At 40.4% G+C, this 25646-nt stretch overlaps 1 protein-coding gene across 1 annotated transcript in view; it reads right to left on the reverse strand.

Annotated features, from left to right (window-relative positions):
* Positions 1–25299, reverse strand: part of hmgcll1 (3-hydroxymethyl-3-methylglutaryl-CoA lyase-like 1) — a 36374-nt gene extending 11075 nt beyond the window's left edge. The window contains exons 1-7 of the mRNA XM_036573544.1: positions 25150–25299; positions 20701–20778; positions 17967–18074; positions 16820–16915; positions 16376–16524; positions 13611–13674; positions 11027–11215 (exon numbers count right to left, since the gene is read on the reverse strand). Of these exons, the coding sequence (XP_036429437.1) occupies positions 11027–11215; positions 13611–13674; positions 16376–16524; positions 16820–16915; positions 17967–18074; positions 20701–20778; positions 25150–25245 (780 nt within the window). The 5' untranslated portion in view covers positions 25246–25299. The remainder of the gene's footprint in view (positions 1–11026; positions 11216–13610; positions 13675–16375; positions 16525–16819; positions 16916–17966; positions 18075–20700; positions 20779–25149) is intronic.
* Positions 25300–25646: the final 347 nt, after the last annotated feature.

The following is a 25646-nucleotide window of genomic DNA, read 5'->3' on the forward strand; positions in this document are numbered from 1 at the left end:
ACTGTGGAGTTTGTACCACATACTCACTCAGTTCATATCAAGAGCCTGTTTGGAGTTTCACTGTAATGTTGACCTGGTCACTACCTAGAACCTAAGGGACTGTGAAAGACGGCTCTAGCACCCTTTGAAAGCCGTTTGAAGTCAGTCTGTCTCTCTCTTTTTATTAAAGAGAGAAAACTGAGCAACAAGTTCGTTTCCCAGCCGCAACCGCAGGACCCCTGAGACAGCAGTGGCCCTGCGCTCTGACCCTCCGCGCCGACTGCGTGGGCCGCGTAAACACGGGTCATTTAGCCTGATCTCAGGTCACTCGCTTCCTGTCAGGTCAGGCACCCTACCTTCTTTAGATATATGCTTTGCTTCCCACAGAGACGAAGTGCTGAGGAGCCGCTTCGCTCTCCTTCACTTTTCCACGTTTTTTTTCTCAGTAATAGAAAATGTGCTGATCGTCCAACAAACACGGATTTCTAAAGAACTGCTGCTGACCACTGAGCTCCATAAAATATATTTATACTGGATCAAATTTCACCATAAAACACACGAGGTATGTAGGCGAAAGGCGATCAGAAACGAGAGAACTGTGTTTGTGAAGCGTGAAATCTGATCACTGACTTTTCTTTTTTTAATACTTGGAGGTGAAATTGATTTTAAAATTTGAATATATACCTACATACAAACTTTATGACGCATGCATAACATCAATTCTTTAGTATTTACCGCAACTTTTGCCATTAATTGCACAATGACAAGATGTGCATTACTGTGCAAAGTCAGAGACCCTTCATTTAGTCAAAATTGCTTAAAAGTTATATCAAGTAGTCTTACATAATAATACAGTGTCCACTGTGTCCACTCTTCCCCTTTATTCCAGCTTCCATTCTCTTCAGGAGACTCACTTTCAGTTCCTCAAAGAATCTGCAGACACACCTCCAAAGTTCAGTCTTAGAAGCTGGTTGATCATTTTCTGAAGTAATCAAACACATTCAGTGATGTTGAGGTCTGGACTCTGGGGCGGTCAGTCCATTGTTCAGCTTCTTTGTTTGATGTGTCCGTCTCCTTTTCTCAGTGAGGTTCTTCTTGATCAGCTACACATCCTTTCAGACCCACAGCGCTGAGTCGTCTTCTCACAGTGGAAGGATGGACAGAAACACCTGTGGATGTTTTCAGATCTGAAGCAGCTTGATTTTCTCCTCTCTCTCAGAGATGAAAGCTTTAAGTGCTGTTTATCTGATGGGGGCAGTTTTGGGTCGACCAGGTGACTTATTATTCTTTGACTTTCTCCTTCCTTATGCAGGTGGATTATATTATATATTATCTCCTCAGAAATATCAATAACTTGAACTTAATGGCCATTTTGACTGGAAATTAAATTAAGGGTCTCTGACGTTTGCACAGTACTGTAAATGACACTGTATTGATTTAAGGGTCCTTAAACTCAAATGACAGAAACTTGCTTGATTTGTAACTCTGTAATGAATGTAATGGAACTGCACAAGGTGGAGACGTAGTTAAGAACACCATGTATCAGTTCTGTATAGTTCTGTTTTAGTTAAAGTACTGAACAACACTTTCTATTATAGAGACCTTTCATTCATCAAAGCACAAACAATGTAAATGTTCCCTCAAAGCTACAACAGTGGTTCTACGGTCTGTTTGTGAACCTTAAATAAGTTCTTCCAGGTGAAAAGTTTGTATTTGTACCTTTTCATAACCGAATGTTTTAAAACAGAACAGTAAAATAAAAGCCTGGAGTCGAGACGGGGTGTGTGGAGTCAGTACAGCTTAGAACATATCATTTCAGTGGATTATGGTTCAGTTATGTTCCCTGACTAAAGGTACTGAGATGGACCCTTTAGGGAACCACCCCAGTGACAAGAGGGGGACTGCCCCAGTGACAGTTTAGCACCTTCATTTCTGAGAGTGTAACATTCTACTAAAGGTATTTCTACTTTCTTCTCAAATACAGGGTTTTTGTTCTGGAATATGGATATTCATACAAATAGAAAAATATGTATGGAAATTATCTCTAGAGTTTGAGGGCATCATAACCATGGAATTGGTGTATGGTGCTCCTAACCCTCCTATTATCTTTGGGGTCACTTTGTCCCAATTCAATGTTTAACAGCACTAAATAAATGACTAACCTTTTTTTTTTTCAAAGAATCAAAGCATCTGACATGTAAGCTCGGCTTTTTAATAATAATTATAATAATAATTTTAATAATAATCATTTTTTTAGAGGTATAAATTGCTGGGGTCAATTTGACATCAAGGATAAAGATAAGTAAGTTAGTACATGTGAGGGTAACAGGAGGGTTAACTCGGCCTCTGAGTTCCATTAGTTGGGAGTGATGCTCACAAACAGTGTTATAAATGGAGCACGTGTATAAATGCAACGTCTATCACTTTAGTTTAAGGCTCCTTACAGTAATACACTGTAATGTACTTCATAAAATTTTACATGTCTATGTGTTACTGGCATAAGCTGTTCATAAACCTTGAAGTATTGCTGTAAATGTGAACACTTTATTTGAAGGTTACCTACATAGGGACTTCATAACGCATGCATAAGCACTGAATAACAAATTCATGAAGGAGTATTTTAGTACTTATAATCAGCTCATGCTAGTAACCGCAAGATGACATAAGATGCTCTATGAAGGGGATGACCGCATTGACATAAGGGACTTTAAACTACAGTGAAGGGAATTTGTTCTGTTTATAACAGTATTATGAAGCCTAATCCAAAAGTTATGGAACTTAAAAGGAAGGTCTAGTTTAGAAGTTCATATCAGTTCGACATAATCCCACGAGTTAGAGTACAAAACTCTTATGTAGATAAAATTTTACTTACTTTAGTTTATGGTATCTTGCGATTATTTGCATAAGACGTTAAAAATGTAGGTAGCCTTCAAACAAAGTGTTACCCTTTAAAGTACCCATGTCCTACATTTTCTTGTATGTCACATTTCCTCCCGACATCCTCTCATAACATTTCTGTAGGTTTATGTGCCAAAAACATAATTTATATTTTTTAATGACCATTTTCCAACCTCTCTTTGTTTTTTATAAATAAACAAGCTGATTTTGTTACTGTGCCTTTAAGATGTATGTAAATGAGCTGTATTCTGATTAGCTGCTATCCAGGCTAAAAACACTCCTTATAACTTCAGCATGAATGGGCGGAGCTAAACTGCTAGAGAACAAAAAGCATTTTGTCGCTGTCCAAAGAAAAACACGTATCTCCAAAATAGTACGTTTACAGGAGAGGGCAAAAACGCTCTTCCCTTTCAATGCAGGTCAATGTAAAGAGGATTTATTCTAAGTGATTTTTGAGCATTTCTATTTGTCCAATCATCACAAAATTTTCACACACCATGAAGGACAGCTGGTGTGTTGAAATGATGTCGAAAAATAAAAATCGACAAAAATAGAAATACATGCTTTTCTTTGGACAGTGACGACATGTAAATGAGATGGATTTTATGGCATCACAGAAATAATGAATTCAAAACAGGCAGTGGTTTCAGCCACGTTTCCATATTTGGACTTCATGGATGGGATATTTTGAAATGTCAAACTCATTATTATTATTATTATATTATAGTAAGGAAATATCAGTTTCCCATGTAATGGGTCCTTCAACCCTGTAAGAAAAGGTCTTTCTCAGGGTTACACACACTAATCTTCAGCACAGCGTCCCTGGTTATGAGTTATACTCGGAAAACATGGTTATTTCAAACTAAATCATGGCGTTTGAGCAGAATAGTCTTTCATTGGCTGTGTTTTCAGCAAAGCTGTCACAGATGAGCAAGAACAGAGCAACTCCGCTCGGCCAGAACTGCCCGGCCCTGCTGTATTCTATCAATATGTCCACTGCTTTAAATATCAAGACTGTTCCCAAAGTTTAACACATGCAATGGCCAAGTACTTTTCACTCATCCTGCCAGAGATGAATCTTTTTTCCCCTCTTCATTCAGGACAGAAGAATACAAAGAGCGTGGCATTCCTTCACCACCAACAAAAGCAGAAGTGACGGGGTTGACGGGGTTACCAGAATTAATTTCTAGCTCAGCTGGTGGCAGAGACTACCGGAACCCTGTAATGAAAAGGTATGATAAAATCTTTCATTTCCACTACTTTTTTGAAGGTTCGGGGGGGGGGTGGTTAGTGTTGGGGGGCCATGGGGGGGTCAGTGTTGAGGAGGACAAATGGCAGGCGGTTATTATTTTCCGCACTCATGGGGTGAGTGTTATAAATCATCTCGATTGCTGATTCACTCCCAGGAATTCCGCCCTCTTCCTGCCTCCTCTCAGCATTGTCAGCGATGCTGGACATCACGTTTGCAGGCCTAGGGCTCTGGGGTACTACTGACAGTCTGACGTTCTCCTCCTCAAGTGCTAGATAAAACCTCTTGACCTAGAGTATCTAGGTGGGGGTTATAATGTATTTGCACTAAGACGTATTTGCTTCCAAGGTAGGCTTATTTGCCAAGTTCAGTTTAACCCCTTAAATGGCCAAAGTTTTACTACACACTTCTATAACCTAAGAATAGCTCAACCAGTTTGTATTGAAGTCCCTGTAGTTACTGAATAATAAGGCTTAGTATGTAATAATCCTGAGATTTTAAGGGGTTAATGAAAAACCATCTGACAAAAGTCTGGACGTCCCTGTCAAATTATATTTAGTTGATTTTCTAAGTGAAAACAAGTTAAAGGGGACTTTTTCAACATTTCTGCATAATTCAGGGCTTGAGATGTAAACAGAGTCATTCAGAGTAGTTTGGAGTGAAATGGCTGATCAGAGAGACTCAGATTTCTTTACAGTGGTGGTGATAGGAAGCAGGGGTCAAACACAAATATAGCTATTTTATTTACTATCTAAACCTACATCTATCATCGATGTTGGTTTGTATATTAGTAGATCTGAAAAAAAATGAACCATGAATGGATTAAAAAATATTTTTAGGCCAAAACCTTCTCTCAAAGGCTGATACGGTTTTGCATATTCATAACCATTTCATGTAGTAACTTTCTGTGAGGGAGCTTTTAGAGGTGGACGTCTGGTTCCTATCACCACCACTGTGAACAGTTCTGACTCGGTAAGTTTCTCTAGAACAGAGCGTTTCACACCAAACCACTCTGAACGACTCTGTTTACATCTTAATCATTTAAATATGCAGAAATTGTGAAAAATCTGTGAAATTTTCCTTTAAAACATCCTGTGCAGAGAGCATTTCAGCACACTTAAATGCACAATTGACAGTTTATTTGCAGAATTTAACATATTGGGGAAAAATAAAGCAGAAAATGTGGCCTGTGCAAAAGTCTTAATTCATATGTCGTAATGTAAAATGTACAGTTTTGCATATGACTGTACGCTCTGCACACATCTGACCATCTGACCCATTTCCTTTGAATCTGTACATTTTTGAATTTGAAGTATTGAGGTAGTATCAGACAGGAGGAACTTTCCTGAAGGACAGTGTTTGGCCTCTGGATCTTATCTTGCATGCTTTGATTCTAAGGCGTATGTACAGTACTGTAAAAAGTCAGAGACCAGCCTTCTTTTATTTAAGTTTCAGTTAAAATGGCTTTTAAGTACAATTTTTTTTTTCAGCGCCAGGAAAAGAAAAGAAAGACACAGTAATGACACAGAAGCCTATATAATATAATATAATATAATATGACATTTTCCAATATTTATTACATTCTTTCAGTCTTTTCAGAAGACTGCTGGGATATTTTTCCACACCTCCAAAGTTCAGTCTTAGAAGCTGAATACTTCATTTTCTGAAGTAATCAAACACATTCAGTGGTGTTGAGGTCTGGACTCTGGGGTGGTCAGACCATTGTTCAGCTTCTTTGTTTGATGTGTCCGATGTGATTTTCTCCTCTCTCTCAGAGATGAAAGCTTTAAGTGCTGTTTATCTGAAGGGGGCAGTTTTGGCGTCTATCAGGTCTTCCAGGTGGTTGTTAGGAGGTACTTTTTCTTTTTTGAACACCAGTTTTGGAGACTTCAGTTTGTTCTTTGACTTTTGCCTTCATTATTCAAGTGGATTATTTTTTTATCTAATCTCTTCAGAAATACCTGAAAAATGAATAACTTGTACTTGATGACCATTTTAATTGGATTTTAAATAAGTGAGGTGGTCTCAGACTTTTTCACAGTACTATAGCTTTCCATACACAGAAAAGTCCAGTTTTAGACTAATTGGCTGGAAAAATAGAAAAGTAGATTTACTGCATAAAAAATCTTTAAAAAATTGTCAGTGATATCTGTTTACATTATTCTAAATTACATTTGCGGTCTATAATTGATACTTTGTCCTCTTGTAAAACTTTGGCCCAGGCCTGGAATCAGAAATCAGAATGGAAACAGAATGCAGAATTATGATAGGATGTAAAGTCATGATGAATGACAATGCAAACAATACATTATGGCAAAGTTAAAGGTTACTGAGTGCAGCGTTGCTTCGAGAAAAGTCTACGTTTTCAGAAAAGTGGAAAAAACATCTGTGCCTTTCTCAGGTTTCACCTAATTATCACTTCTAGGTGTTAACAGTTGATTTTATTGGCTCCCAGAGCTGCAAAAAAAGTGCCCAGTGAGACTAAAGGCCAGCCTTCAATTCACATAAAAACATTCGGAAGAGATTCTGAAGGTCTGAATGAGTATTAAAGATTGAAAACTTTGCAATTCCCTTGGAGCAGGAATTATTTTACGCTTCGCTTTCAGACTACGGGCCGTTATTTCTTTCTTTTCGGTCCTTCTGTCCTTCTGTCATGTTACCCAATTCTCCCAAAAATTGGCCAGGGAGATTCAGAGCCACGTTTTGTAGCGCTCCGACCGCAGTTAGGGTTACAGAGTTGCAGCTGGGGAGAGATGGATAAACAGAGAGACAGAGGAGGGGGGAGAAGGGAAGGGGTGGTAGGAGTTGAGGCAGGAATACTAGAGCCGGGGGTTTTCCTTTCTGCTCCATTCTCCATGTGGTTAGTAGCGGGCGATGAAAGGATAATTTCCCCCTTGGCCTTTAAGCGGAGCATTGTCACAGGGGTTCAGTGGCTCAGCGATAGATGAGTTGGAACCCCCCCAATCCAGCCCCACCCCCCAAGGGCCCTGCGCTCCCCTCCAGCTCTCGGCCTTTGTCAAGAGCAGGCCACTGTCATATGAAACAGACACCCAATAGGTAAGCCTTTGTCTCGACCCCTTCACATCTGCTGACCCGCCCTGCCCCCAAAGAGCATCGCAGCGCTGCCTGCAAAGACAAACTGTGAAAGAGAGCACAAAAGGGCCAGTGGAGGGACGACAGAGCCGCGCCGGTCTCCCTGCATCCACGGTTTCTGTGGGTTTTGGGTTTTGCGAGGGGAGAGGTGGTGAAATGAACCGCAGAAAGGTATTATTTCAAAAGGAAAAAACACCCAGATCAAGCGGATGCATATGTTGTGAGCTGCAGGGCAGGTGGGATCTGTTGTCATGTGGTGTTTCTTTATAATTTAATGATGAGACAGCAAAAAGTGAAGGTTTATCACTATTCCGGGGATTTTTGGAGCTGTTTGGCTGTTTATTTGCATTTTTTTCCCTGAGGGGACTTTTGTGTCTGCGTTCCTATTTTACACAAATCCATAAAACATGCCACAAATATCCACAAACTTCTCCTCTACAAACTTCTTATGTCTCCAAACCAAGGAAAACTAAGACAACAAAAACTGGAAAATGAATATCAACTAACTGATTTACTATATATTTTTTTACAGTCCACTAAATTCTAAGCATTAACCAGGTAAGTAAGAAGTACAAACTCCAGAGCACTAATTATTATTTTGGATAGTAAGTTCCAAGACAGTTTACCAATTTGCACTGCAATGCTAAACAAGTTCTAGATAGAAACTGGATAAATGTAAGATACAATCTCCACCTCTATTGCTAAACAGACTGTCTTTGTTTCTAGCTGTGTCCCAATTCAGGGGCTGCATCCTTCCGAGGCTGCATTTGAAGGCCGATTGCGTCACAGTGGTGCGACTAGGCTGTCCCATTTCAAAGCCTCCTTCATATGCGGCCGAGAAATGTGTCCTTCTTTTCCATGGCAACGAAGGATCCAAAGAGTGGATCCTTCACCCAGCCAACATATCCTGAGGTTCACTGCGTGCCGGTGAGGATTCAAGAACATGGTGGCGTCAGCAGAGGAGCGAACGGCGGCTGAGGAGACACTTTAAATGGACGTATTGGGTTTAAACTGAGTCGAATAGCGAACGATACAGATGTTAAAAAAGCCAATGTGGTCTGAAGCTAAACTAACGCTAATGTTTCGTTCTGTTTTAGGGAGCAAAGAGCCGACAGAGAGAAGATCTTCAGCTCTAATAAATGAAAAATGAAAACTAAAATCAAGTGTTTGGTTCTGTCTTAAAAGAACTTTAAAAGAGCGGCGTTTTGTGATGCAGCAGTGAGGGCGGGAACAGCGGTACTGTGACTCTGTCTCATTCAGTTCAGCCTTCATGGGTCTAGGCAGCCTTCGAAGGACACGCCCTCGTAGCCTATGTCCATCAAAGGATGCAGCCCCTGAATTGAGACACTGCTACTGTGCCTAAGACTGATCTATGTTAACCCTCTGGGGTCTGAGGGCATTTCCTTGATTTTTGCATATATTCTTAAATTCATCTTTAAAGGCCCGTGCACACGACATGATATCCACATATTATAAATCAAAATGTTCAGAACAATCTCAGCTCTCTATATTGAGGCCCTTCTGACCTGAAGCATCATGTAAAGAGAAAATTGGGCCCAAAAGCTGAAAAAATGAAATCCAGTTTTAGAAATTCTTTAATATCGCTTGTGAAAAAATAGCTGTACTTATATGGACGAATTGTTTTGGTAGTGTGAATGAAATAGGTGAATGTTCTCCTGATTTACTGAGTGTCCATTGGTGAGCTTCATGCAAAATATAGACAGATACACGAATCCACCAATTACAGGTGAGAGACAGATGTAAGGTTGCCATTTCAGAGATACTTGTTTTTGTTTGAATAGTGTTGATTTGTCTCTGTCATGCAGAACATGGTTTAGCATTGTCTCGCTGAAATAATCAAACCCTTCCCTGAAAAAGACGTCATCTGGACGGCGGCATATGTCGCTCCAAAACCTGTATATATCAGCATTAATGGTGCCTTCACGGTTTGAATAGCGTTGATTTGTCTCTGTCAGCATGTCCTTCATCATGACTCTCACAACAGTTGAGTCTAATAGCTTTCCAGACCTACTATCTGAAGTGCCCAGGAAAACCAAATGTTTCTCTCTTGTGTGAAATAGAAGTGTTTGGTAGTCTGTACAAATTGTTAAAGTTTTAAAATGTATCACTCCGCGTGGTCCATATATGGAATCTAAGCTGCAAAAACAGCCCAACTGTAGGTCATTGCTTTCTGATGTCTCAAAAACCCACACATTTACATATTCAGGGTATAAAGACGGGGTTTGAAAACAGGCATGTACAAATGAATTATGGCTGTTTGGGGCACATAAACCAATGCAAACATTATGAATGGACCTAAATGTAAGATTTAGGCAGTTTAATTATATTAGGTCAACAGCATGTGTTGAAGGATTGATTTTTCAGTTTGTTCTAGCAGCTTAGCAACGTAAGAATTGAAGCATTAAATGCAGGTTTTGCTCAGAGCAAATTTCGTTTCTGAGCCCTGCTTCAAACAATATATGCACAAACTCAAGGAATCGATTCAGTTCTCTAATACTGCTTGTTTTGTTGATTCATGTGGTGGAAATACACCAATCAGCCATAACATTATGACCACCTCCTTGTTTCTACGCTCATTGTCCATTTTATCAGCTCCACTTACTATATAGGTGCACTTTGTAGTTCTACAGTTACAGACTGTAGTCCATCTGTTTCTCTGCATACTTTGTTAGCCCCCTGTTACCCTGTTCTTCAGTGGTCTGGACCCCCATGGACCCTCACAGAGCAGGTACTCTTTGGGTGGTGGATCATTCTCGGCACTGCAGTAACACTGATGTGGTGGTGGTGTGTTGCGCTGGTCTGAGTGGATCAGACACAGCAGTGCTGCTGGAGTTTTTAAACACCTCAGTGTCAATGCTGGACTGAGAATAGTCCACCAACCAAAAATATCCAGCCAACAGCGTCCTGTGGGCAGCGTCCTGTGACCACTGATGAAGGACTAGAGGATGACCAACACAAACTGTGCAGCAGCAGATGAGCTATCGTCTCTGACTTTACATCTACAAGGTGGACTGACAAGGTAGGAGTGTCTAATAGAGTGGACAGTGAGTGGACACAGTGTTTAAAAACTCCAGCAGCACTGCTGTGTCTGATCCACTCAGACCAGCACAACACACACTAACACACCACCACCACATCAGTGTTACTGCAGTGCTGAGAATGATCCCCCACCCAAATAGTACCTGCTCTGTGAGGGTCCATGGGGGTCCTGACCACTGAAGAACAGGGTAAAAGGGGGCTAACAAAGTATGCAGAGAAACAGATGGACTACAGTCTGTAACTGTAGAACTACAAAGTGCACCTATATAGTAAGTGAAGCTGATAAAATGGACAACGAGCGTAGAAACAAGGAGGTGGTCATAATGTTATGTCACTACAGGGAACTTAAATATTAAATAATAAAACTTTTCTTCATTCAAATGTTTATTTATTAAAAAAAAATCCCAAATGTCTTTTGCACAGGCCACATTTTATGCTTTATTACTTTTTTTTTCCAATATGTTAAATTCAGCAAATAAACAGTAATTGTGTATTAAAATGTGCAGAAGTGTGTCCTCTGTAGAAGATGTGTCAACAAAGTGTCATTTGACCAGGGCTGCCCAGCGTGTGTGTTTTTTGTCTCTGCTAATTTTCTCTCTTCGTGCCAATGCAGTGTAAAAAGTTAAACAGTGTTTTTGCTCATAATACAGCAGCCGTCTGCCAGAGCAGTAATACCTCAGGGTTACCCACCTTTGCCGTTCGTGTGGAGCATAAAGAGAGCATTCAGAGGCCTTGGGCTCTGCTCACCTGCAGTGCGGTCAGGATGTTGGCCAGGGCCTGGCCGTAAGTGTCGTGGCAGTGGACGGCCAGAGCGTGGACAGGCACCTCTGTGGTCACGGCGCGTAGCATTGCGGCCATGGAGCCGGCCGTGCCTGTGCCAGTCGTGTCCCCTAGAGACACTTCATAGCAGCCCAGCTCCAACAGCCGCTTCACCACCTGGGCCGAGAAACGGAGGGAAAGAAGAGCCCGTAAAAACATAAATCCCCTCAGGAAAGGTAAACAAACAGTGGGGGAGTGCACACAGAGGGCCCAGTCTGAGGGCCAGAGTAACGCTGCGGCTTTTACTGCAAACAACGTAATAAGGGCCTCTAGGGACGACAAAGCTGTTAGAGGTGGAAGAAAAAGGACATGCAGTGCTTGGAGGATTGACTACCATTCAGTACATTCAAACTGCTGAATGCCCAAAGACTCATTTATTCTGGTTTCAGAGCTTCACTCTTACAAAATGAAGGCACTTTACATCAGACTGTCATCAGAGGTGGGTAGTGACCTGTTACATTTACTCAAGCACATGTAAAATATTTTATTTTATAAACATTTCTGTCTTGTTCTTTTTTGAGCATTTTCAAATCAGACTACTTTTACTTCTACTCAAGTATATTAGCGAGTAAAGGAATCTTTTCCTCTGCTACATTCATATTTAGCTGCTCGTTGCTTTTTTGGGTTTCATTTCATTTTTTGTTGGTGACAGCATCTGTACTGTTTTGTGATTGATCATATCTGTGACTTTGAGCTTTAGCATTTTATTTTAGACCTAATGCTACACTCTTAGCAAAAAGGGTTCTATATAGAACCAAAAAAGGGTTCTTTGGCTTGTAACAATAGTGGAACCCCTTTTGGTGCTATATAGAACCCTTTTCAAAAATGGGCACTTCCAAATTTTGAAACTGAGACATATTACTGTTTATTTGGAAAATAAATGCCTATTTTTTATTTGATGCCAGCAACACATTCCAAAAAGGTTGGGACAGGGGCATGTTTACTACTGTGCTGCATCACCTCTTATTTTTAATTTACATCTGCAGGCGTTTGGGAACTGAGGAGACTAATTGACTACTTAAGTGGCCCTTATTAGTCCCACAATGGGGAAATTTCACCTCCACATTTAACCCATCCGTGCACTGAAACACCACATACACACTAGTGGATGCACACACACTAGGGAGCAGTGAGCACACTTGCCCAGAGCGGTCGGCAGCCCTATCCACGGCGCCTGGGGAGCAGTTGGTTAGGTGCCTTGCTCAAGGTCACTTCAGTCACGTATTGCCGGCTTAGGGGATCGAACCAGATCAAACCAGGCTGGTTCCCTAACCTCCAGCCTAGGACTGCCCACCAATTAGGCAATTGCTGTAGTTTTGAAAGTAAAATGTTTTCCCGTTCTTGCTTGAGAGAGAGTTTCAGCTACTTAATAGTTCAGGGTCTCCTTTGTTGTATTTTTTGTTACATAATTTTCAGTGGGTGACAGGTCTGAACTTCAGGCAGATCAGCTTTTACTACAGAGCCATGCTGTCGTAATACATGCAGAACATGGTTTTGAATTGTCATGCTGAAATAATCAAAGCCTTCTCAGGCCCAGAGAAGGCGGTGGTGTTTCTGGATCCCGTTTATATATGGTTTCTTTTTTTGCATGGTAGAATTTTAACTTGCATTTGTGGTTGCAGCGACAAACTGTGTTCACACACAGTGTTTTTCTTTTTATATGGAATCATGTCATTGACCTGTTGCCAATCAACCACCAGGTGTTTTTTAGCATTAAACAACTTTACCAGTCTTTTGTTGCCCCATCCCAACTTTTTTGAAATGTGTTGCTGGCATCAAATTCGAAATGAGCATATACTTAAAATAATACAATTTCTCAGTTTCAACATGTGATATGTTGACTTTGTACTACTTTCAATTAAGTTTCCACTTAATTATGGTCAAATTCATTAATAATGATCTTTTAAATTTATTTAATCATTTGAACACTTTTTTTTTCAAGCCATTTATAAACAATTGTATGCTCCTCTAACTAATGTATTGATGTCTTAAGGCCATTTCTACTAAACAGATGATATGAACTTGTGTTTGACTAATATTGTTGAAAACTGATGAATCTCTTCTTTAGGTAGGTTTAAGTTAATGAGTTTCAAACACAGCTGCCCACCATTCACTGTGAAATTGGTGGTCAGTTGTTGACGAGTTCTGATTAACAGGACAGGTAAACATATTCAGAACACATAATGTAAGAGTACACTTGCAAATGAAACATGACCATTTACCAGCATTTACTACCATCTTCGGGTGGGTTTGGATGTGTTCTATTTACTGGCAGTATTAATTGCTTGTCCACAGTTTTGTAATTGTAAAGAAGCAGATCTTTAATTGTCACCAGAATCTTTCATAGAAACTTTGCATTATGTGCAAATTCTTCCTTTTTAAAAAGGTTCTTTGCATCTCATTTCCAACAATCGTTCACTGAAATGTTCTTTGGGGGACCAAAATTGGCTCTTTTATAGCGTCGCTCCTTTATTTTTAAGAGTGCTGAATGCAGAGAATCACCTAAGTTTACCTTTGTTACTTGGGCCGGTTGTACGTCTCCTTCATACGGACAGCCAAGAGTGCAGGAAACGTAGCTGCAAACAAAGCCAAACATGCAGGCAGAGTGGACATGCTGAGGGCCGTATTGTACACTCCATATGAAAACAAAGTCGGCACGGTAACGTCAAATGTTATTCCGTGGCAACGACAAGGCCGCAGCTGCCCAAAGCACTCTTACAACGGATTACATTCATCACGGAATAAAACCAAATGTGCTAGGGCAGGCGAAACATATGGCCAGTGTCAAACGTTGTGTTAAATAGTTCCAATAGCGTTGACAGTGGCAAATGAGAAATGATGCAGGGGAGCAAAGTTAAAAGCTATATGCGCTTTCCATATGTTGGAAGGGAAAAATTTACTGCTCGAAACGATGGACAAACAAGTGAAAAGTTGAGAATGTTTCTCTTGGGCACTTGGCTGTTAGACGATCCCTCCGTTTTTTGCTACCGGAATTTCCATAGACTCTCTCCGGGCCCCGGTGATGGCAACACTTTTCAGTCATGTCCAACAGCGGGCATTAAGTCACTTTTACCAGAACGGCAGCGTCAGGATCATGTGTGGCCGAGAAGTGCCTGCGCTCTCTGTGTAGTTTTGCCCTCGCTACACCCCCCCCCACCCCCTTCCACTTTCTTTTTAACTTTTTTCTAAATGAAAGGCCTGGACACATCTGGACTTTTGCTTGTGACATGATACAAAAGCACCAGGGTACGTGCACATCTGGAACTTGACTTATTTACTCATTAATTCAGGAATCATGTCATTTGCTGCTCAGGTGCCTCACTTCAAAATCTCAGAAGCAAACGACGGAAGAGGGACTAGAAGGGGAAAGTTCGTGAATGAACTTTAAGTTGGCTTGACAAAGCCATTGCGATGGTATACCAGTCGGTTGCTATGGTGTTGCTAGGCCGTTGATGTGGTATACCAGGTGGTTGCTATGGTGTTGCTAGGCTGTTGCTAGGATATACCCAGGTGGCTGGTAATATGTGTGTATATATATGTGTTCTAGTAAGTATGTCAGTCTGTATGTACTGTCTATGAGGCCATTGCTATGGTGTCCTAGGTAGGTGCTAAGGTGTTGCTAGGCCATTTCTGGGATATTCCAGCTGGTTGCGAAGATGTTGCTAGGCCGTTGTTATGGTATTCCAGGTGGTTGCTAATACGTGTGTGTATATTCACTACATGAGCAAAAATATTGGGACACCTACACATTACCCCTACAGGAACTTTTATTAATCCCATTCTAAATCCACAGGCATTCATATGGAGTTGGTCCCCCTTTGCAGCTGTAACAGCTTCCACTCTTCTGGGAAGTTTTCTACAAGATGTTGGAGAGAGTCTGATGGAATTTTTGTCCATTCATCCAGAAGAGCATTTGTGAGGTCAGACACTGATGTTGGACGAGAGGGTCTGGCTCACAATCTCTGTTCTAGTTCATCCCAAAGGTGTTTGATGGGGGTGAAGTCAGGGCTCTGTGAGGGCCAGTCAAGCTCTTCCACACCAAACTCACCCAGCCATGACTTTATGGACCTTGCTTTGTGCACTGGGGCTCAGTCATGCTGGAACAGGAAAGGTTCTTCCCCAAACTGTTCCCACATCATTAGAGGCATAGAATTGTCAAAAATGTCTTGTTCTGCTGATGCATTAAGATTTCCCTTCACTGGAACTAAGGGTTCTAGACCAACCCCTGAAAACCAACCCCATAGCATCATCCCTCCTCCACCAAACTTGCAAAACTAGCACAGTGCAGTCAGGCAGGTAACGCGTGATTCGTCACTCCACAGAATGTGTTTCCACTGCTCCAGAGTCCTTTACACCACTCCAGCCGACGCTTGGCATTGTGCATTTTGATCTTAGGCTTGTGTGCAGCTGCTCGGCCATGGAAACCCATTAGGCGAAGCTCCTAATGTGCAGTTCTTTTGCTGATGTTGCTTCCAGAGGCAGTTTGGAACTCCTTAGTGAGTGACTCAACAGAGGATAGGCACTGTGCGCTTCAGCACTCTGTGAGTTTGCATGGTCTACCATTTCGTAGCTGAGCTGTTGTTTCTCTGAGGTGCTTTAATTTCACAATAATAGCACTTACAGTTGACAGAGGGCAGATCTAGCAGGACAGAAATGTCACAAACTGACTTGTGGCAGAGGTGGCGTCCTATAACAATGCCACGTTTAAAGTCACTGAGGTCATCAGTGCGACCCTCTACTGCCAGTGTTTTTCTATCACGACTGCAAGGCTATGTGCTTAATTTTACCCACCTGTTAGCAATGGGTGTGGCTAAAACATCTGAACTCAATAATTAAGAGGTGTATGTGTGCTAGTATGTACATGAGTCTGTATGTAATGTAATGAGGTGAAGTATGAGAGATTTTTGACATCATTTGTGCAAGTATTATTTGAACTTCCTCAATGTTCTGCCATTCATTTCCTATGAGAAAAAATCATGTATGAGTAAATGCTACATAACTTAATGCCCACTGTTGGAGACAGAAAAGCATTGCAATTGAAACTAAAAGCATAAACACACTATTTCACACTCTATTCCTGCACAGGCTCAATGATCCTGCAAAGTTTTGTGGTTCTAGCTCAGTAAAAATGGTATAAAAATAGCATAATAATAACAGAAATAAGAGGGAGATAATGTAGAACAGTAAGCTTAACAATACAGTGTCTGTCTAATTTAATAACATTTTTCAAAAAGCATTACGGAAGGAGGTATATATGGTCGTCTGAAGGACACTCACCCCCGCACCGGTATGCCTGCCTGTTTGGCCGCAGCGATGACCTGCTCGAACCTCTGCATGCTCTCCTCGATGGAGCAATTGATGTTCATCTTGCTGAAAGTCTCAGAAGCGGAACCAAACACGGCCACTTCGCTCGCTCCTGCATCGACCTTTAAAAAGAGGAAACACTCCTGTAGCTGATAACACGCAGGACTGGGACACGCGCTTCGGCCGATTAACCAGCTAAGCAATTAAGAGAGACGGGATAAACATTTATAAATACGTGTTAAAAATGGACGACGTGCAGCGTTAAGCAAACTGTTTAAGCCAGACGTGCAGGCACAGGGTGTGCAGGCCCAAAGTGGTTTATTGAAGGAGAAACATGCAGCTTCGGTGACCTGGCACAGCGAACAAATTGCAAATGTCACTTGTAAATAAATGTAAATGCTGTAAACATTTACTCACGGCTGCCTGGAAGCCCTGGAGGTTGGGCGTCAGGACCGGGTATCTGACATGAGGCAACTTGTTAATCCCTCTCAGCACTTCAGTGTGGTCTGCCATCTGACCACAAGTAAACACGTTTAAAAATAAATAGCGTAATGAATGGATGGATTGAAAAAATAAAGGGCACAGGTCACAAACAAACAGGTCTTAATTTTATTATTTATTTATTTATTTTATTCTTAAAGACTATAATAGAAAACAAAGCTAATTAAACATAGATAGAGAGACAGATAGATAGATAGACAGACAGACAGACAGATAGATAGATAGATTACTTGCTTTAATTGAACATATTAGAAAAAAAGCAAACACAAAATGCAGCCTGTGCAAAAGTTATGGCACTTTTTATTTATTAATTTTTTTTTCAATATGCTAAAAATGTGAAACAGTAAAATTAGCAGAAAATGAACAAAACGTAATTTCACCACAAGTGTTAAAATTTTTGCATATGTCTGTGTGTGTGTGTGTGTGTATGTATATAGCTGTATATCGCTTTATGTACATAGATAGATAGATAGATAGATAGATAGCACATTTTAATGCACAATTAGTGTTTATTGGCTTTAATTTAACACACACTAAATAAAAAGGGTTCTATACAGTACCAACAAAGGGTTCTTTGGCTTGTAACAATAGCGGAACCTCTTTGGTGCTATTAGAACTCTTTTCAAAAAAGAGTGTAGGGCCATTTTCTTTACTTAAGAACCCTTAAAGAACCATCTTTTTTTAAAGTGTATTGAAAAAAAAAATGAAACATAAAATGTGCAAAAGTTACAGCGCATTTTATTTATTTACTTAATTTTTTTCCAACATGTAAAAATTGTATAGTAAAATTAGCAGAAAATGTCATTTTAAAAATGTGTTCTCTGTGGAAATTTGTTAACTTACTTTCATTTAGAAAATAAACAAAATTTTTATTATACATTTTTAGTTTTTTTTTGTTTTGGTAAATAGCTATGCTAGAAATCTAGTCTTCTAGCAAAGCAACCTATGCAGGTTTTCCAGGCATAGCTGAAATAGTCTGAGCGCAGGTTGTCTTCGGCAGGACAATGAGTTCCAAAGTAAATCAGTCAGCGCTCTCAGTCAGCTCACAATGCGGAGTCATTACCTGAGCGACCCACTTTGAGGACACAAAGCTAGTGGCCTCGATCACAGACAGGCCCGTCTGGGAGAGCATGTCTATTAGCTGGATTTTGACCTCTGTCGGCACCATTTCCTGAGGAGGAGGGGGGGAGAAAAAACACAATGAAGTGGAGGTTCTGAGATTTGGCTGGGGATAAAGATGTGCGTACGCTACACAATGAAGCTCAGATGGTTTCTGATTGCGAGAGGTTCTGATTTACTACGTTCACCTGCCGCACTCACTCATTTTTTGAAATAACGCTCGTGGTATCGCAGTATGCCATCACTCAGGGAACTCTAACTCTGTCATCAAGTCAATCTCCAGAGTTACAGCATATGTGAATATGGCAACGATAAAGACGTGACTGACTCGTGCTAAATACATAACATGTGAGCCATATGGTTGTACCATGTCATGTTTCCGAGATATTTCAGGGTTGGTTTGTGTTCGCTTTAGCAATACAATAGGTGAAGGGAAAATGTGAACCATGTGTCTGGGCCAGGCTGGTGCTTGGAACGAGCGCCCTTGTTTAAGAAAACCAAATGCTAAGCATGCAAGAAGAAAAATGTTAGGACGGGCTGCCCAAACAATACATATAGGCTCATTTTTATTAAATATTATGAAAAAACTTTGGCTTTTGGCAATTTTAGTAGCACATGCCAAAGTGGCTGTAGCTTTGGATTGACTTACTATGGCCTGCATTTTAAAGAGGAATTCCACTGATTTTTCAGCATCTCTATATAATTCAGTGGTTGAGATGTAAAAGCATTCAAAGTGGTTCAATAAGAAATGGTTAGCTGTACAGAAACATATAGATTTCTTTACAGTGGTGGTGATAGGAACCAGAGGTCACCATGACTACAACACAAATATAGCCATTTTATTTACTAGCCAAAACCACCAGTGAACCTACACGAGTCTTCTGTTTTTATATGTAATGTGGATGATGGTACAGTAGTGGTAAATCTGAAAAAATAAGTTTGGGACTTTGAGGACTATTTTGCCCTACAGCGCCCTACATGTACATCTCCGCCATGAACATGATTTAACCCCTTTCTGCACGCCTCCCAGTGCCCATTTCACCATTAACATTATTGAAGAAAGAATGCACCGTGCAAAAAACTGAGGAAACTCCAAAACAGGTGGAAATTGCATTTTATGGCTACTGTAAACAAGAGTTTAAAAATATGTTTTCAGTCAAACCATCTCAAAACTAATCAGAGATATTAAGAGCATGTCAGACAACAGATAATTGTTTATTTCATCTAATGTCCTCTCTTAGAGGCTCTTAGAGGACGTGTTCTTATCACTACCACTGTGAAAATTCTGACATGGCAAGTTTCTCTGGAACGGAACATTTCACACCAAACCACTCTGAATGACTTCGTTCAAATCTTAACAATTGAATCACACAGAAATTTTGAGAAACTCCAAACATTTCAAACCTTTTTTTATGGTCCTGGTCTAGAATTGAGCTTGACTGCTATAAAATCTTCATCTGGATTCAGATTCAACTACCACAGACTTTCAGTCTTAAATCAGACTCGACTGCTACAAAATCTGTCTTAAATCAGATTCAACTACTACAAAATCTCAGTCTTAAATCAGATCCCAACCACTATGAAATCTCAGTCTTAAATCAGACTCAACTACTACAAAATCTCAGTCTTAAATCAGACCCAACCACTATGAAATCTCAGTCTTAAATCAGACTCAACTACTACAAAATCTCAGTCTTAAATCAGACCCAACCACTATGAAATCTCAGTCTTAAATCAGACTCAACTACTACAAAATCTCAGTCTTAAATCAGACTCAACCACTATGAAATCTCAGTCTTAAATCAGACTCAACTACTACAAAATCTCAGTCTTAAATCAGACCCAACCACTATGAAATCTCAGTCTTAAATCAGACTCAACTACTACAAAATCTCAGTCTTAAATCAGACTCAACCACTATGAAATCTGAGTCTTACATCAGACTCGACTACTACAAAATCTCAGTCTTAAATGACTCAATTACTGCAAAATCTCAGTCTTAAATCAGACTCAATTACTACAAAATCTCAGTCTTAAATCAGACTCAACTACTACAAAATCTCAGTCTGAAATCAGACTCGACTATTACAAAATGTCCATCTAGATTTGGACTTGATGACTCCAAAATCTGTCTTGACTCAGCCTCAGCTCTAAAGGCCACTATCCACAATCCAGAAATAGGTAAAAATGAAGAAGATGAAGTGAAGAGATGGCGAACAATGAAATGTACTTTGTGAAGGAGGATGATTTATTGCCTCCATTCAAACTGTTTTCAATCTGTACTGCTACTACAAAAGCTGTGTTACACAACATCTCACACAATCTCACCACATAGCTTTAATACATAACATGTTGCAGTGAGAGCAGTGACCATATGACCAATCAGTGACCTCATACTTGGGAGCAATTTCAGAGTTGAAGAATCAGCCGTGGCTGCTTTTACACATGCTTTATTCATTAGCATCACTACAAACATGTAGTGGTTGGTAAGAAGAGCACAGAGTAAAAGTCTGTCAACTTGGGCAGTTTTAGAAGAAATCTAGAAATATGTTGAGAGCAGGTGGTAAATAAAGAAACGTCCTCTGTGAAGGAAGATGATTTATTGCCTACATTCAAACTGTTTTCACTCTGTGAGTCCATTTGTCATTTTTTGCAGGTGTTTTTTTTTGGAACCCTACCTTCTCGTTCTGAAGTCCATCTCTTGGCCCGACCTCCACGATTTTGACAAAGTCTGGAAACTTGTGTATGTCAGGGCCCTGCAAATTGAATAACAATGAGGGCGCAGCACACGGCCATTCCACAATGCGTTTTGGAAAAACTGACAGGCAGCTTAAGACGTCTTCTGTGCTATGTTTCCTCGCAAATGATGCGTATGACTTTGTGCTTTGAGGCAAAGGGTCCAGATCCGCAGCTCATTGCCAGGCCATTTATGATATACAATTTCCTTCCTGTTAACAGTAAAACTCAAGTTTAATTTCAGAGATCTGGGACTGGTATTGGGGAAGGCAATGAGACGGTGCACGGCGAGTATTTGAGCAGCAATAAAAACTCAGTTTCGCTCTTGGGAGAGCTGCTCTCAGTGGCTGAGGCACTTAACCTCAAGTTGCTCCAGAGGTGCTGCAACATGGCAACCCCGCTCTTATCTACGCTCTCACTTCCTGGCCAGCCGGGTCACCGTGCAAGATAAGCAAGTTCTCAGTGGCCTCATCCTGAATAAGTAACTATTTCAGAAAGAAGAGGAGAACAGTCATTAGGAAGGGAAGACGTATGGTGCTCCCATTCTCCACATTCTCTTTATGAGAGAATAAACCCAGAGCATGCGGAGGAGAACCCTTTCCCCTGACTGAAGTGCCCCTTGTTTCCCATTAAAAATGCTGGTCTTAAAGGAATTCTCCAGCGTTTTTCAATCTAATCTCCATCTGCTGCATCGGTACCATATGGATGATTAACCACAGACAGTCATTTCAAACTGTTTCCCTGAATTTAAAAACCCATTTCATCAAAGAGCACTTCTAGTATAAGCCAATGGGAAACTGATGAACCGTCAATACACTTTTATGCAAAATGTACTTTTACTTTTTTGCAAATTCAGCTGTAAATCTGTATCATTTGTTCTTTCAGACATGTGACGGTAACACTTTCCATGAATGTCACCTTTGTAAGCATCTATAAACACATTTATAACATGTTATAATGTATTCATAAGGCATTATAAACATGATTATAAACATTTATATAAATGAATTACACTGAATTACACTTTATAGCCATGTTTATTATACATTATGAATTGTTAATATAATGCATTATAAATAGTGTTAATAACATGTTATAATGTCAGTGCCAAAGAAGTCAGTCCCAGCTTGGAGAGCGTAAAGTAAAGACAAATACCAAGCTAACGGTGGTGTACATTACCTTTCCCACATTGGGTAAAACACTGATGCAGCACTAGTTTAAACTCTGACGTTTGAAGCCTGTAATGTGCTTTACTGTGAATGTTTTAGTGTTTCAGTAAATCCTTCAGTCAATACTTCAACTTGAAGCCTCACTCTGAACACTGGAGGAGGCTTTAGTACAGTACGCTTCACTTTACTTAGAGCGGACAAATACGACTTATGAGCTCTTATAATTTGTTATGATCAGTACTTATAATGTATTATGTTAACAATTCATAATGCATAATAAACATGGCAATAATGTATAATGCATTTTTATAAATATTTATAGCTATGTTTATAATGTCTTATGCATGCATTATAACATGTTATGAAAGTGTTTATAGATGCTTACAAAGGTGACATTCATAGAAAGTGTTACCCATATGACTAGTTTTCAGGGGGCAGTGGTAAAACCTGAGCAGCATAGTGGGTGGAGGTTTTACAGATTACTCTCTGATTGCAGGTGGATACAAGGAAAGTAACAGTAACCAGAACTGCTTTTTCACTGTGTTACTCCAATGTTCAAAAGTTGACAGAGGTGGGAACAAGTCACTAAGTTGCAAGTAACAAGTAAGTCTCGAGTCTTTACACTCAAGTCCCGAGTCAGGTCCCAGGTCAAGGTAGTCGAGTCTCTATTCAAGTCCCAAGTCAGTGCAGGCAAGTCTCAAGTCGAGTCCCAAGTCAATATCATGATTTTTGGGAACATTGAGTGCAGAGGATTTAACTAAAACTAGTTCAGCACTAAAATTTGTTCAGCCAAATAAAACAATCGCTAAATCGAATTGAATACAGACGACAACAGAAACCAAAACGACCGAGCTGAACAAAGTTTCCAGAAAATACAGCAAAATAATGGTGAATTTGAAGTTACAAAACCGAAGTTAACTTTTTTATTCGCCAGCTTCGCATTGGAATTTTTCATTCCGCCTTAAATGGTGCAGCAGTTATGTTTCTGTGCCTCACTGCTGCACTATTTAAGGTGGAACGAAAAATTCCAATGCGAAGTTTCAGCCTCGTGGTGAATGTTGCGTACGATTTATCTGCAGAAGCTGTAAAATCATTTAAAATAGAGAGAGCTGTGTTCTTTTGTTACACTACCATGAGGAAAATGGTCAGTTCGCCTGGTAAGTTTCTTCAGTAAGAGTTTAAATGCCGAGCGAGGGGCATTGATGCTGTTGATGCTTCACTTGTTTCCAGTTTATGGAGTCGAACTTGAGCTCTAAACGTTTCTCTTGTCTTCCGAAATACTACAAACCGAGCATGAACACAGTAACAGACATCTGAGGACGTTGCTGTTTATACAGAAGGGAACAAATTCATCCTCCTGAAAAATAATCGAGTGTGTAGAGTCTCGTCTGCAGTCAGGCTATCCACGTTTCTTCCCCTTTGAGTCTTGAGTCTTTCCGAGTCATGAGGTTCAAGTCTGTCATTGGTGATGAAGTCAAAGTCAAGTCTTACTCAATTTTCTCTAGTCAAATCTAAAGTCATCAAATTTGAGTCGAGTCCACACCTCTGAAAGTTGATTAAAATTTCATAAGAATAGATTTGGTAAGACTGTCTCATACTCAGGCTGGACCCACACTACACGACTTTTTGCCTGATTTTAACCCCGATTTGCCCCTTGCGACAAATTTTCACAGTCTGAAGGGATTTTCTAGGTCGGAAGCTTGATCGGAAGTGACTGTGCAGATAATCTGTGGTGTGAGAGGAGAAACGAGTGAATCTTTAGTCCTCAGATTGAACTCTGAAGCTCTGAAGATATCAGCACTTCTCAAACCCATATTTATTCCCAGTTGCACTTTTGCTGCACATAAAAGCACAAACAGGTCCAGTGAGTTCAGCTTTATTTGTGTGGTGAGATCTGGGAGTTTGAGTTCTTATTCGTAGCCCAAACTCATTGTGTATGTTAAACTCTCTCTTTGCCTTGTTGTCTAGTGTCAGCACCCTCACAACAAAAAGACAAGAAATTCTGTGAAAACTAATGTTAAAGTCGTGTCGTGTGCACCCAGCCTAATTCTTATTAAGTCAGTAACTGTTATGCGATTACATGAAAGGTTTTACAGTAAGAAGTAATCACATTATTGTAGTGCATTATGTTCTGCCATGTTACCTCCAACATAACTGACTGTATGATACAGATTAGGTTAAAAACAGTTTTTTTTGTTTAAATTTACCAACTCATCACCTCTCATTTGACAGTCTAAATCAAGAAAATGTATTTTGTGTGTTGCTGATCTGCAGTCTAAATTACTTGAATATATAGTTGTAGTAACAAACCTGTATCTTTCTGCAAATAGCCTTACAGGTCAACCAAAATTTAAATGGTTTTGACCTGAAGATGAAACTTGTCTGTTCTAGGGCTTATATAAGTGCAGTTTTGCTTCCAAAATACAGCAGCAATTTTGCCTTTAAACCATATGCAAACTGCAGCAATATGTGGGATGTTAATGTGATGATAAGCTGCTCAGAGTAACAGCAATGTTTCATCCCGTGCATGCAAATGTATGCAAAATGTATGTAAAGGCTCTATACAAATTGTCCAACTAAGAACCATTCAGGAAATTTAATTTCTAAGATTATCCAAAACGTTTATTATGTGGAGGTTCTTTAAATTCTAAAAATTTCTTCGCAGTCCCACGTCTCATTTACAAAATTCAAATTTTTTAAAGAACCGTCCACTGAAGAGTGAATGTCCAGTTTTTACAAGCTTGATAAGTTATAATACCAGAGTGATTTACCTTATTTAACTTTATAACATTTATATATTTGTTTGTTCCATTTCTAAAGCGCCTTTGCATAAGATCACTTTTCACAGTGCATGTATGAAAAACAGTCGTCCTGTTCACAAATACTTTGTGGTAATGTAAACACAAAATCTGCTGATAGACATGTGTGACGTGTTGTTATTGTTATTGAGTGTAACACTGACTAAAATCTCTGGGTATGACTGTTTAATCTGTTCAATCTGGGGTAATTTGGGGAAATTACAGATACTTTATCTCGTACAGTGAGTCAGATCACGCAGATTGGTTATATAGCCTCGTCTGATAAAACCAGCCCAGGTCTAGTCATACGACACATGTATTAGTGGTCTAATTCTGAAAGATAACTAGAGCTCCTACAACCACAGTCCTGCCCCTCACCTCCCATCCCTGTCTGTGTAAATCAAGCACAGAAGCAAACCCCCACCTTCTTCTCCTGCAGTAGCCATGGCAGCCAGGGAGAATCCCCTGCGAGAGCCCCATAGCTCAGGCAGTGCTTCACCGCGGTGGGCGCGTTACCCATTCGGCTAGCTCGTTAAGCTAGCTAGCACGCCTCCCTCCGAGGATGCTCTGCCACCTGTGGCGAGGCAACTTCTCATGTGCAGGCTCCTGCAGCAAGCGGCGCGGGGGTCTGTCCAGGGAAGGCACATCAAAGCTCCATGACAGGCAGGCATGGAATGAATGACTCAGCAGTTACTATGGCAACAGCATCCCTGCATCCCTAGCAGCACGGAGGATGGAGAAGGAGAGAAAGCGGGGGAGGGGAGGGGAGTGGCAGCTGCTTAAAGGCTTTAGACTTTGCACTTTTCTCAGCACGGAGCTGACAGTGTTACAGGGATCTCCGTGTGCCGTCAAAGAGAAGCTCGGGGACCTTTCGGGATTCTTCAGTCTAGAAAAAAAAAGAACCCCAAAACCACAAGCGGC

This window comes from Colossoma macropomum, unplaced genomic scaffold (genome assembly GCF_904425465.1).
Source record: "Colossoma macropomum unplaced genomic scaffold, Colossoma_macropomum, whole genome shotgun sequence".
Lineage (NCBI taxonomy): Eukaryota > Metazoa > Chordata > Actinopteri > Characiformes > Serrasalmidae > Colossoma > Colossoma macropomum.